Source organism: Ammospiza caudacuta, chromosome 3 (genome assembly GCF_027887145.1).
Source record: "Ammospiza caudacuta isolate bAmmCau1 chromosome 3, bAmmCau1.pri, whole genome shotgun sequence".
In the NCBI taxonomy this organism is placed as follows: Eukaryota; Metazoa; Chordata; class Aves; order Passeriformes; family Passerellidae; genus Ammospiza; species Ammospiza caudacuta.
Window position 1 is genome coordinate 41450080 of NC_080595.1, and position 13428 is coordinate 41463507.

The 13428-nt window shown below is 37.4% G+C and overlaps 1 protein-coding gene across 2 annotated transcripts in view; it reads left to right on the plus strand.

The window, feature by feature from the left end:
- PACRG (parkin coregulated) overlaps window positions 1-10628 on the plus strand; it is a 210865-nt gene extending 200237 nt beyond the window's left edge. Inside the window, exon 2 of one of the 2 annotated variants that reach the window (XR_009274559.1) lies at window positions 10361-10551. Coding sequence is in view for 1 of the 2 variants with exons in the window: in XM_058802211.1 (XP_058658194.1) it covers window positions 10361-10515 (155 nt within the window). In the remaining variant the exon portion in view is untranslated. Of the gene's footprint in view, window positions 1-10360 lie in introns of both variants that reach the window. The other variant, XM_058802211.1, reaches the window with a different exon arrangement.
- Window positions 10629-13428: the final 2800 nt, after the last annotated feature.

The following is a 13428-nucleotide window of genomic DNA, read 5'->3' on the forward strand; positions in this document are numbered from 1 at the left end:
GAATTTTGTGAGATGTTACTTCTTCCTTCTTCTGGATGCTGACCCTATCCACTAAGCAATAAGCATTTCAGGGAAACTTCAAGAGAATATTACTCTTGAAATATTTCCTACTTAGATATTAGTCATGCTGACTTCCAGGTTATCTTTGCAAGGTGTCCCAAATTTATCTAAAAACCCCTTCATGACTTTCCTTCATAGGAATGGACATTTTATTGTTATTAATGTAAAGCTGATTACAATGTGCGCATGTACTCTCAGATCACCCAAGTGTGCGAAAGCATATTTAAGTTGCCATGGAAGAATTTTCTTGACAGCTTTTTACTTTTGCACTTCATTATAATACATGAAAATGCAAACTTCAAATATTCAAGCACATTGTGCTTTGCTGTGCTGTAAAACTGTTTTCTTGGCTGTTTGAAAGCTCTAGGCCAGCCTGAGCTGACCAAGAGCATTCAGCCATATCAGTTGCCTCTTCTCTTGTCTCTTTCTCGCTGACCTGACGTGCCATGTATGTGTGTGTGTGTGTGTGGGAGCCGTTTTCCTTCGCAGGCCAAGCAGCTGGAAGCTTGTCAGGCACCGGGGCTGGAAGGACTGCAAGATGAAGGAGTGATGAATAGGGAATTAAGATTGTGGTTACAAGATGTAGCATGCTTTAGCAATGTTAGAGCACAAAAATGGTCATATTTTCCAGGATTGGCTGGAGAATGATAAATGACAAAAATCTCTCATGCTTTAAAATGCTGGCATGGAAGCAAATCAGAATAGCAAATGCTCAAATGACCAGTTCAGAGGACATGAGATGTCTGTAACTACTTCACTGCCTATAGATACATGATATGTGCAGCAGTTTTGGACAAGCAACTACAAATTCACCTGAAAAGCAAAGGTATTTTCTTTTTTTAAGCATGAGTGTTGAGGTTCACTGCTTTAGTAATGAAGTGGAAGGATATTAAGAGAAGCATTACAAAGTGAACCCGAGGTGCTGCATTGTTAGCAGTTGGAGGCTGTCTCTGCTATGACACCTGTATGATCAGTGTTAGCCAGGTTCCAATTCACAGTGCTCAGCATGTCATGTATCCTCTTTGCACACAGAAAAGCCACTTTTACTCCCATGTGTAGTTCCAGAACAGATGTTTAAAGGTCTTTTTTTCAACAACCTTAAGGCATTATATGCTTCTGGATGATTGCAATTCTTCAAGTGTAAGCAAGAAGGAGCAGCGTTTTTTTCCCTATATATATTTATTATATATATTAAAATATACAAATATATATATGAATAAATATAAATATAATTTATATAATGTAAATATGTATTTACATGTATAAATACATGTTTTTATATATTCATACATGCCAATAATAGAATCGTGTCATGAACACTGGAAATCAGAAAAATATATTCTTCATTCTTACTCCTATTTCTAGGACCTTTGTTTAATTTTTATTTTTATCAGAAAAAATGCTGCCTGGAATGGAAAAAATAGCCTTTAATTAATAATTTTTACTGAAATATCTCTATTTTCTTAAAACAATGAAGAAAAGTAATTAGCTGTAATAAAATAAACATATGGGATATATTAAAAATAGTTTTCTTTTAAACTATTTTAATATATGTCAATACTAATTTTACCTCAAAAAACTGCTCATCATTTCCCATCCTGTTGGTTTTATATGCACTAATTGTATGCAATTACTTCATTGTTACAAACAGATGTATTTATGCCTTATTAAAATGCTTGTGTTTTAATAACACCATGATCCCTTTGTGAAAACATTAGGAGTACATTTTAATAAACACAACCTAGAGTCTGTGATATCTTTAGTGGCACAGTAAATAATGATTTTATATGAGATAGTAAAGAAAGTAATCTTATAAACATTATTTAAGTGGCAAAACAATAGGTTTTGCTGTGCATTGCAAGAGTGTGTCAGTCTGCAAAATCTGAATAAGTGGTCTAAGTCAGGTTACTGACATGTAAATATCCACTATCACCTGGTACTGGTGTGATTTAGACAAGAAGGAGATTGAGTGTTTTCCAGTTAAAAGTCACTGATGAAATAGTTCTTATTCGCTTTTCTTTTTTCACACTTACTTCAGGTCCCTAAAGCTCAAAAAAAACCAAAAAATTCAGTCTGAATGTGGTCTATGTACGGTTTCTACATTTTTTTTCAAAAAGCTTCAACTTACCCAATTCAAAAGCCATGAATCTGCAGAAATACCACACCTATGGGACACAATTTCTTTTCTCTTTTTATCTGTTTTGCATTTCTGTAAGACTACACATCATAATACATTTTAGTTATATAAAAATTGGCTTTTTCCTCTTTACTTGAAAAGCTGTTATGAATTAAAATTTATGCTTTTCTCAGTGTAAAATATATAGCTGTTAACTAGCTTTTGATAAGTATTTATTTTTATGTCCTTCATAAAAAGAAAGCAAATTCACAACATGAGAAGGCTATTTTTTTATCTATATATGAATTAATTCAACTGGAAAAACAAAGAAAGAGTAATCAGAGTACCCAATTCATTTACGTATCTATCTATCTATCTATCTATATATATATATATATATATATATATATATATATATATATGTAAATATAAAGACACACCAGAAGGAGATATCCTGATCTTTATAGTACTGATACCTGTGGAGCAGGGTGTTCCTTTATGTCTGGCTTGAGGATAAAATAGCACATTCCAGTTTCAGTGCTAGTTGTCCTTTAAACTGCTTAAATTCTGTCCTTGTCCTACAGCAATGAAAGAAGTCTTGGCAAATCCACACAGTCATTCATAGCTTTCATCTCCTTGTCCTTTCTCAAATCACTGCTAAAACACCCTCTGTTGACTTCAGGATCTTGCTTATTTAGCTTTTTTAGGGAAGAGTGAAACTAGAAAACTGGCAGCTTTAGTCATGTTCAGCAACCTATAGGCATATCCAACTGCTTGCTCCCATTATTTTGATGAGAAATTTTTAATGCATTGACCTATTTTTATATGGTCGTGTTCACAGAATCGCAGAATAGTTAAGGTAGGAAAGGAGATGACGTGGTCCAACCCCTCCTGCCAAGGCAGGGTCACCCAGAGCAGGTGACCCAGGAACGTGTCCAGGTGGGTTTGGAATGTCTCCAGACAGGGAGACTCCAGGGCCTCCTTTGGCAGCCTGTTCCAGCACTCTCCTCAACGTAAAGAAGTTCTTCCTCATGTTGAGGTGAAACTTCCTCTGACAAAAAAGGGCTCACCCTTCTGTCACAAAGTAAGGAAAGCAGTTGTTAAAGTTGTTTTAGTTCTCTGTGCAATTTTAGATGGGCAAATAGGCTGAATAGACTTCTTAAATGGTAATGATTTTGAATGGCAAAATTAGACACAACCACTTCCATTAGCTCATGGCAGATGTACAAACATAGCAGCAGTTATTAACACAAAGTAATGGATTATTGAGCTTTTTGCTTGTGAAGGAAAACATAGGGTTTCCCCTTAAAAGCATTTTGGTTGCATTAATAAAAAACTTCCAATTGGTGGAAAGAGGATGGATTGCTAAGCATCTTGGGTTTAAGTATGTGTGTAACTCAATGTCACAAATTAGCTGGTTTAGGATTATGTTTCATATTGAACTCAGTGATCTTTGAAACACTTGAGAACTTTCAGGTTTGTCACTTTGAATTACATTAAAAAATAAATTATGTTATTCCACACACATGCAAAGATTTGTTTTTTCATGGTTTTAATTCCTTTTGCATTAATGATGCTATATTGGATGAGAAAATAATGGGATGAACAAACATATTTCACATCAGTCCAGCAAAGCTATGCAAATTTTGCACACACAAATATGACTTCCAACCAAAAAAATATTATTTTATTTTTACTAGCTTATATACCTCTAAAACAACTGGCAGAACATCAGATTCACATAACTGGTGCAACTCTCGTTGCATGTTAAGCATGATTTGTGACTAGAATATTGTTTTGCAATAGTAAACGTTGTCCCAAGGCCAATGAGATGTCAGCCTCCAAATTCCATTCCCCTGTTGAGCATACTATTTGTCTAAGATTATTTAACTCTGCTTTGTTTGATATTGATCTGTAGCACTAACATAGGCAAACTTCAAAGTCTAAATTAATAGGAGAAGTTTAAGTACTTACAAAGGAAAAAAATATTCACTTGTTTTTTACTGCATTGATATGTTTGCTAATAAATTTTGTTACAAAACCTGTGACTTCTTTTTCATTCTTTTACTTCTAGGAAAAAAAAACAAAAACCAAAGAGCAAAAAAAAAATCCTAAAACCTGGGCTTAGAAAGGATTATATGTGATATTGATAACATTTCCTGGAAATGGAAAAACTGCGATAACAGCTGCTGTGTTGGCTCATTTTCAGCTGGGTTTTTTGGTTTGTTTGGTTTAGGTTTTTGTTGGGTTGTTGGTTATTTTTTTTTTTTTATTCCAGCAATTTGCAAGTAGTTGCAGCTATCTCTAGTAAGCTTACATCATTAGTAAAACATCATTTCCATGTTTCCTGTCCAATCAGAACACTTCCTCTTCTTGCTGACTTGTTGACTTTCTGAATAGCATTTATAGTAACAGCTCTTTCATTTCACTGTAAATGCTTATTTGTAAAATAACTAAAAGCTGGCTGCATATGGAAGACAACTATAGGAAGAATCTGTATTTTATGCTAAAGCAAATTGCCTTCAATGAAAATTAAGAAAATCTTTCTAGGACATGATGAGCTGAAATGTCTCTATATTAGTATTCTTTTTAAATTCCAAGCATACATGCCTTCTTGGATTGAAATATTCTTCTGCAATCTCGGCAGTACTGTAGCATTGGAAAGTGATAAACACTCAGCCCTAGTGATGAAAAATAGAAGGAAGAGCCAAGTAAAGCAAGAGACAAGGAACTCAAGTGTTGATAGTGTCAAAAAATATGTCTAGGCTTATTCAAAGATTTGGCCTTCTCAGGTTATATTAATACATTCAGCCTTAATGTTTTAAAGTGCTTTGAAATATATGTGTTCATTTCAGTTTATAAAATTATGTTTCATGATTTCAAATCAGAGTGTTAATGAAATTTTAATTTCTCAGCAAAATTTGTGCCTCTTTCCCTAGAATAAGATTAAGCTTCCAAAGGCAGTGTTATATGTGTGGTAATCTGTTACTACACCAAAAGTTTAGATTTTTTTTGTATCAAAACAGATAATAATTCTCCCTATGACATTTGTAATTCCAGCAAGTAGTCCTTCATGAAACACATGTTCATGTTTAAGGAGTAGCACTCTCCTCCATCACATTTGAAATGGCTGAAAAATCTCCACCAGCCCAAGGGGATTTCTGCACCCTTTCCCATTCTGGGATCACTCTGTGCTGAGCAACTGGGGGTGTTTCACCCTGAGCAACATGATCTAACTTTGGAAATGAGGCTGATTTAGAGCAGAGCATTTGGACCAGATGACTCCAGAGATTCCTTCCAACACAAAGTACTCTATGAGCTCTTCTTTCCAACTGGTCTAGCTTTGGGACCAGTCTACCTGAGGCCAGTTTGCACTTTGTGTGTACATAATCTAGCCTTATCCTAAAGAACATTTAAAACTGATGTTCACATTGCTCTGAGCCTTCACAAAGGGAACATGGGGTTCTCTGTCTGGGTTAGTAGCAACCACAAGTCATAACCTCCTGGTGTCTCTTCCTTGCCCTGAGTGAAATGAACTGGAAATGCCCCACTGTTTCTTAGCAGACAAGAGGGGTTTAGACTCTTACCCTGTGACTTTTCACAGACTTTCAATTAAATGAACACGGAGACTGAACTACCTCATCCTTCCTGGAGCTGACAATTTCAAAGCAGAGTTCTGAGTCACAGTGATAGGAGTGGTGCAAAGGAGCCTTCCTCTCTCCCCACACTGACTCATCAGGGCTTTCATTTCCCACTCCAGTCAGGAAGCCAACACATTCTATGACAATTAAATTTATCCTAACAAGAAGACTTTGGAAGCTTAATTAAGCTCTGAACTGTGCCTGAGTAGTGAACTTACATGATGTGAACCCTGACATGGGTGCATGTCAGACTGTAGCTGAAATCAGCTTCCATTTATTTCTTGGTATTGGTGATGACTCCTAGAAGGAAAGAAAGCCCTGAAATTTTCCTCAAAATTTTTTAATGCTAGTTTGTACTGCTTAATTGCATTTTGTTATGTGACAGGCTCAATCACATTGCAGCTGGGATTTTTTGTTTTGAAGTAACATTCAGGTCAGCATGTTACATTCCTGTAGTCATTCTAATTGCTGAAAATACGTGCTGGTTTGATTAGGGTGAACTGAGCCACTTAAAATGGATTTTTACCCTAGTTATATTTTACCATAAATAGTACTTTCATTGTCAACAATAAAAGTTGAGAATCATGGTTTGTGACTCATACCTTCCTTGGAAGTCACTTTACTTACCTTTCAGTATCTTTGTTTTTCAAGACTCAAAAGGAAGGAATGATGCCTATCTTTCCAAGGAGTTTTATTGTTTTGTGTACCAAAAAAAAAAAAAAAAAAAAAGAAAACCGACAAAAAACTGTTGTACCAGAGCTCTTTGTTAACTAGTAGCACTTCAAAAACTTCTGCTAAGAATCATTTGTTCCAAGACAAGCTGAAATACACAAGTGTGACTATATACACTTAGAATCAGTAAAGAAACACTTTCTTCAGTAAAGCACAAAGGAATTACATTTGACTTACAATTTGATTAAAAATGTCCTCTAAACAGGGAACATGGGGCTGTCTACACAGTCACTTCAGAAATTTCTTTTAAATGTTGTTCCAATACTAAGCATTCCTCAGATATTTAACATTTGTGGAAAATCTAATATCCCAAGATCTATGACATCCATGCAATAACAGGTGTATGAAAACCCTGCCCTTAATTTGTGTAAAGCAGAACCTTTGGAACAATCATCACCAGGAGCAAGCTCTTGTAACTGTGAAATACTTAAAAGCAACATATTTAGGAGATTAAAAACTCCTCTTTTTTGAGATTTGGCTTGCCTTGAAGTGAAATCTAATAAACTAAAGGAATTTCTTGGGCACTTTCAGGTGCTAACAAATGTCCAGAGTTAAGAATAGATCTAAATGAGCTCTAAGGGTTGGTTTACCTTTCTTGTCCACTCCAGGATGTCAAAACTGCCATATCAGGCTTATAGTGCATAGAGAGAAACTTGCTCACCCTTCTTTAAAGCAGTAATATTTTATGTTTGTAGCATTACCCTAATGAAATTTTAAAATGAAATTACATGAAATACAAATAACACCAGAATTATCCCAAATCATGAATAGAAGCATGTCTAGACTCAAATACAAACCACCTTTTATAGCAAAAATCAAATCCTCCTCTGTTCCCTGGCAAAGGCTGAGTTGAGTCCCTGAGGGCCTGAGCAGGGTTTCCCTGGCTACAGCAGCTGGCATTGGCAGGGCAGGGAGTGCCGCTCCTGGCCTTGGTGTGCCGCTGATTGCATCAGCTAACACAGGTCTCGACAGGTGCAGGGACTTTCACTTCACTTTAAGCACCATTAAACCTTTGGTGCATGATTTGGGAGATTGGGAACTAACTTTTTGATCCAGGAAGCCTGGGATCAGGGATCCTGATTGAAGTCCTCTAGATCTGTCAGTAATTCTTCAATGCATTTCTTCTAAACATAGAAATAACATTTGTTCTGAAACGAGTTCTTGGTGCATACGGAATTTGCCAGACGTTTCACTTTGAGTCAAAGATGTGACAAATGTGCTTCCTAGCATTTTCATGTTGATTTATTCTTCCTCACAAAGGACAACTTCATGAAGAGTTTGAACCAGATCCATGTTCACACTTTACATATGCAACATTTTTGTGGCTGACAAAGCTGGCTTTTCAGGCAAACTAACTTGGAAATAAAGTCAAACCAGAGAAGGGCTTGCTGAGACCCTTATACTTCAATGGCTATTTTTTTCCAACTAATCATTATTATTACAAGTAGATATTTACCCTTAGGTTCATTGGACAGATCATTCTGACTCACGCATTTAATGGATGTTGTCCTCTTGGGCTAATGCATTTAATATTTGCATGAAAGCTTTGCTAATTCCTATAACTACATAGGATAGCCATTTTAGTACTTACCAGGTGACATCAATGCTGACATAACCTTTCCAGTTTTGTTGGTTGTAGCTTGTGTCATGACACTGGTGTGAATTATGACAGTCTTGAGGATACAAACCTTCATAAAACACAGATGATCTGCAGGAAAAAAAATTGTAATGATGGTCTGCACATCACACATTCAGTCTTCCCTTGCAGACTATTTCCTTTATCATTGCCTCACACTCTTAGGTACCTTTTAATCAAGCATCTAAGACATAATTTTTTGTACAGACTATGTTCTATAATAAAGATTATAACATGCAATTCTGAAAAATACCTCTGCTCCCAGCATTATCATGGCTTCTCATTGGCCTCCCCCAGACTTCCTTAGAAATGTATCACCATTACTTCCAGACAGCTGATTTTTTTTACTACTTCTTTGAAAGAACGATGAAAGCTGTGTAAGCTCATTAGCAGAGCATGTGTGTAGGCTTAAAATTACAGATAATAGACATATGGTTGGAAAGTCAGTAATTCCTTTATGTATTTGCCAAGACTTAGGTCAAGGTTCAGGGTTTCCTTTGCTCAAACTGGTGAAATCAGAAATACCTCCAGGTGTTCTGGGGAGGGCTTGCACTGCACATATAAGACAGGTGATGAGGCACAGTTATCTCAGTTGCCTTCTGCAAGAGCATGTTTATTCTAAATTGCACCCAATTGTGATGTGCTTTCCTTTTTGTATAAGTCAATCCTTTTTCTAATAGTTCTTGGTGTTCTCTGTGCACTCTCATTTTCTGTTATTTGTAACATAACAGTAAATTCATTGTAATAAATTTTGATGTCACAACCCTGGCTTTTCATGTCAGTGAGATTAACAGTTAATGTATTGGAAAATATTTGTGTGCTTTAAAGTAATTATCATAAAAAATAAATTACCTCCTTCCCACTCCAGAATCACAGTCCTCATATGCCACATCAGTATTTGTAAAACCATTTCATAAAGAGTAAAGTGACATAAATATGTGTAAAAAGTCAGATATTTTACAGAAAAATTCATCAAAAGGATGATTTTTGCCCAGGTTCACCAGCTGTTTCTTCATGATCATGGTTCCTCAGTTTTTGCTGGTAACAAAGCCACAAGTTTTAAATCCAGATCTTTGGGCTTAGATTTAGTAGAGGATGTGAGGATTGGTGCAGTTGTACATCTACACAGCATCAGCCTGGGGATCTAGAAGCAACAGTGAGGGCAAAATCTACCCTTGCCTTTGTGTTTGCCCTGTTTCAAATGTGAAAGGCCAGCTCTGCCGGAGGAGCTGCATTGTCCTGACAAATGGGTCTTTCTCTGGCTGAGTGAGAGTGCTGCTGATTGTTTGAGATGTTGGCATGGGCACATTGTCACCACTGCCCAGAGTGAGGCCACTGGCTGCTGCATGTGGATGATCCTAGAGCAGTGTGACAGCTCCCCACTACACCAAACCTGGTCTGAGTACATTTTGCTCCTTCCAAATTGTTTTCATACATATATTGGAATATATATTCAGATGCTTTTTCAGATACTTTTCAGAATATTATTTTAAAACCGGATGAAAAATATTTTCCTTCTTTAAATTTCTCAGCAACTTTGTGGGTGAAGTTATTTCTTATTGCTCTTGTTTTGTTATCACAGATGCTCATACTGATTTTTAAAGAATTATGATCTGTGTGCATGAGTGTGTACCACCCTTACTAGTCCATGTTAGACAAAGCAGCAGTAAATGTTCCTGTGTCTGGGGACTGCAATAATTTGTCCTTTTGCATTGACTTAATTTTACACATTTTTCAGGAAGCTGAAATTGAATGATGTTATACTCCATGTTATACTCAAAAAAAATCTCTTTTAGCCAGGTTGCCTCTATCAGGAACAACATAAGTGTGTGAATATGATGACTAATGTGGAGCAATCCCAAACTAATATCTATTTAAGATTTCAAACCATAACAAGTCTAGATTATTTTTTTAGAAAAGTGCATATGCATCTGGCAGTAGAATTTTGTCTTAAATAAGCAGTGTTAAATATAAAGAAGTAATGGTTTTAGAGGTGAACTGTGAAAGAGAGAATCTATATTCATCTTATATGAGAATGTGTTTTATTATTTTCATTTTCATTTAGTTTCATTGCAATTGACCAGCAATTGCAATTTTCTATGTCGTTATTTTGAAGTGTAAGACAAAATTCAATTTAACTCTTCCCTTTTTATTTTTTTTTCTTTTATTAACCAGTTAATTTAGGTGATGGGATAGAATACGGCCAGCAAAAACGTGAAAATATTGGAGTTCTCATCCAAGAGACACTGGAACTCTTTGAACGCTACGGTGGAGAAAATGCTTATATAAACATTAAATACATGATTCCCACATATTGGTCGTGCATGTAAACTGAATTATATTAAATGGGATGATTCCATCTGTGCTCTGAAAAACTATCTGACTCTGTATGGCATCTTGTTAGTCATGCTTTATCTTCTCTACAGCTGCTAAAATAGTGGCTTCTGGGGCATTGGAATGTTAGCACTATTGTGAACAAGGCTTTCCAATACATAAATAGTGTCTGTTCCTTTGATTACAATGGTGTACTGTGCTTGTTTGTTCCCTGAAAGAATCACTCCTTTATAACAGAGCTGACTCGAACAGGAATCTGAGTTAAACCTTCACTTGTGTAGACAATAAAACTATAATTTTCATACGCGATTCAGCAATCGCTGTTCTGTGTCCGCTTGCCCTGAGGGTGATGTCAGAGGCTGTAACAAGAGGAGTTTATGCTGACTGCTTAATAGGTGTTTGTCATGGAAGAGAAACACCAGTTCAGCAATGCCTCTCTGGCAGCTGTGCCGAATAATGCGCACTGACATACAATAAAACTGTTGAATGTATATACCAATCGCAGCAGGAGAATTTATATTTTCCATTATAAGGCACTGTCGTTAAATTAATCCAGGTTTCTTACACACTCCTGTTCTCAGCTTCCAGTTGTTTACTCATGGAACTTAGGTTCCTCTTGGTGAACATAAGGCACAAGCAAGCACAGTTTTGAAGAAAAGAAGCCCAGAAAAAAAAAAAAAAAACTTTAATAAATCAGACAGAAGATACAGCATACAGAAAGTATCAGCCCCTAGCGACACTGTTAATCTGGGTAAACACAGAATATACACATACATTTTTAAAGGGCACTTGGTATTTTTGTAACTGCAAGGTTGCTATTGCTTTTCTCTTGTTATTATTATGGTGTGTATGTGTGCAAACAATGTAACTATTGTTATAGGGATCCCTTACAAATTCCTACTCAGTTAGTTTCTCCCTGTGTACCCATAACACAGAACTGATATAGTCATGGATTTAAGCAAAGCTATTGAGATTGGCTTTATTGCTTTTTAAGCATTTCTATGGAGTAAACCTACAAAAAAATTAAACCGGTCTTACAATTCTCAAAGACAACCATTTAAAATTATTGAGTCAGCTCAAAACAAATCAGAGATATTAGCTTTGCATAAAAACATGAGATTTTTTTAAAGTACTTTGAAAGACTTTGGGCTCATCTGGCTTTTATTATGTTTTCTGGAGTTCTTCAAATGTATGCAAGTTGCACTTTCAAGTGTTTCAGGGTAACTGTTAAGAGCCTGAAATGCACTCTTTGGTGTTAAACACATGAGACTTTTTTCAAGTGCTTATCCATATCCATATCCATATCCATATCCATATCCATATTCACACCTTACAAGGCTTGCCCAAGTGAGAGACACAGCCCCTACGCTGCCCTGCTCTCTTGGATGCTTGCTGGAAGTGTGGGGAGCACCTTCCCACCTGCTGGAACTTTGAGCCATATCTGTCATTAGATTGACATTAGAACGTGCCTTTTTCTGTTCTGTGGCATCTTCAACAGAAAGATTTTCTTTTACTTTCTTCTCTTTCCTGTGAATAAAAAAAAAGAAAAAAAAAGAAGATTTTTACTCTTCCCACCTCTTTGAGGAGCTGCACCTTCAAGTGATGCCACCAGCCACAAGCACTCACCAGCCCCTGATTTGGGCATGGCTGCTGGAGGTGTGCCTTTCTCCCAGGCCCCAAAGGGGGCATTTATTTTCTGTTTGTTTTTGTTGTTGTTGTTGTTCCTGAGTTTTGTGTGACACGATTTTTCCAAGGCTACCCTCAAGTCCCTAGAGTTGTCCAACATACACCTGTGATGGATAAGTACATCCAAAACTCTGCCTCATGTCTAGGGTATTGACAAATCTTTCACCTTCTGGGAGAAAGGGAGGTGAAGCCTGGCTGTAGGCCCATGCCTCTGGAGACTCCAGAGCTTTGTCTTCAAACCTTGCAGCACAGAGGCTAGCTGGATAATGCAGGGGGGCACAGGCCATGTCTCCTCTTCCAAAAGTGCCTTTCTCTACAGCCACCCTGGCAGTATCCACTCAGCCTTTGCTTAGAGCTTCTCCCCATTTGCCTTGCATTTTCTCTGGCACCACTGAGCCATACTTTTTCATTGACTGACAGCTATGGAGTTGGTAACTGTGGCATTGCAGGTTTCCCATGAGTACAGACTGTGCTGGAAAACTGCAGCTCAGAGGGAGCTGAGTTATTCAGCTCGGAAATAAACCAAGCCCTTCATAAAAGGAGAATTCCCAGGCCACCTTTCACTCCTCAGTTATTTGTATTCTTTCCTTAAGAGAAAGTCCAGTTCTGCTCTTTGCCTGAGATCAAAAAGCTCCTCAATAGCTGGCTTCAGTTCCCCTGATGCTGGGCTCCAGCCACAGAGCCCCTCGCAGGAGGGACGGTGCGGGAAAGGGCTCTCAGCCCTGGGTTTTCCCCATCCCATCGCTCCTCTGCATTCCCAACAGCTCTGCTGGGGATGAGAAGTTTCAGGCTCTTCACCAGCCTTTGTAATTCTTTTCCCCAGCCCCCTCATTTTGCATGCCCTCCCCTTCAGCTCAGCTAGGACAAGACTGCTGGCTGACAAAGAGACACCATGGAAAATGGGCACTTTGTGAGGCTGCAGACTTGCCCGGGCCTGATGCCCTCAGCCTTGCGCTCTTTCTTGAAGATTTCTTTCACAGGACATTGGTTCAACAAGGGGTGACCTTATAGCAAACCATAAGGGCAATAGAGGTCATGCATATTCACATCAGGAAAAATAAGTTTTATAGAAAAGTGCTTTTATTTGCATGTTCAGGATGAGAACATTAGCCTCCATCAATACAATTCCTATGTCTGGTCCATTGATTTAAAAGTGAACATTCTCCCATAACCTTATTATTTCTAGGAGCTGGACTGATAAAAAGAAGCATGATAAGCCCCAC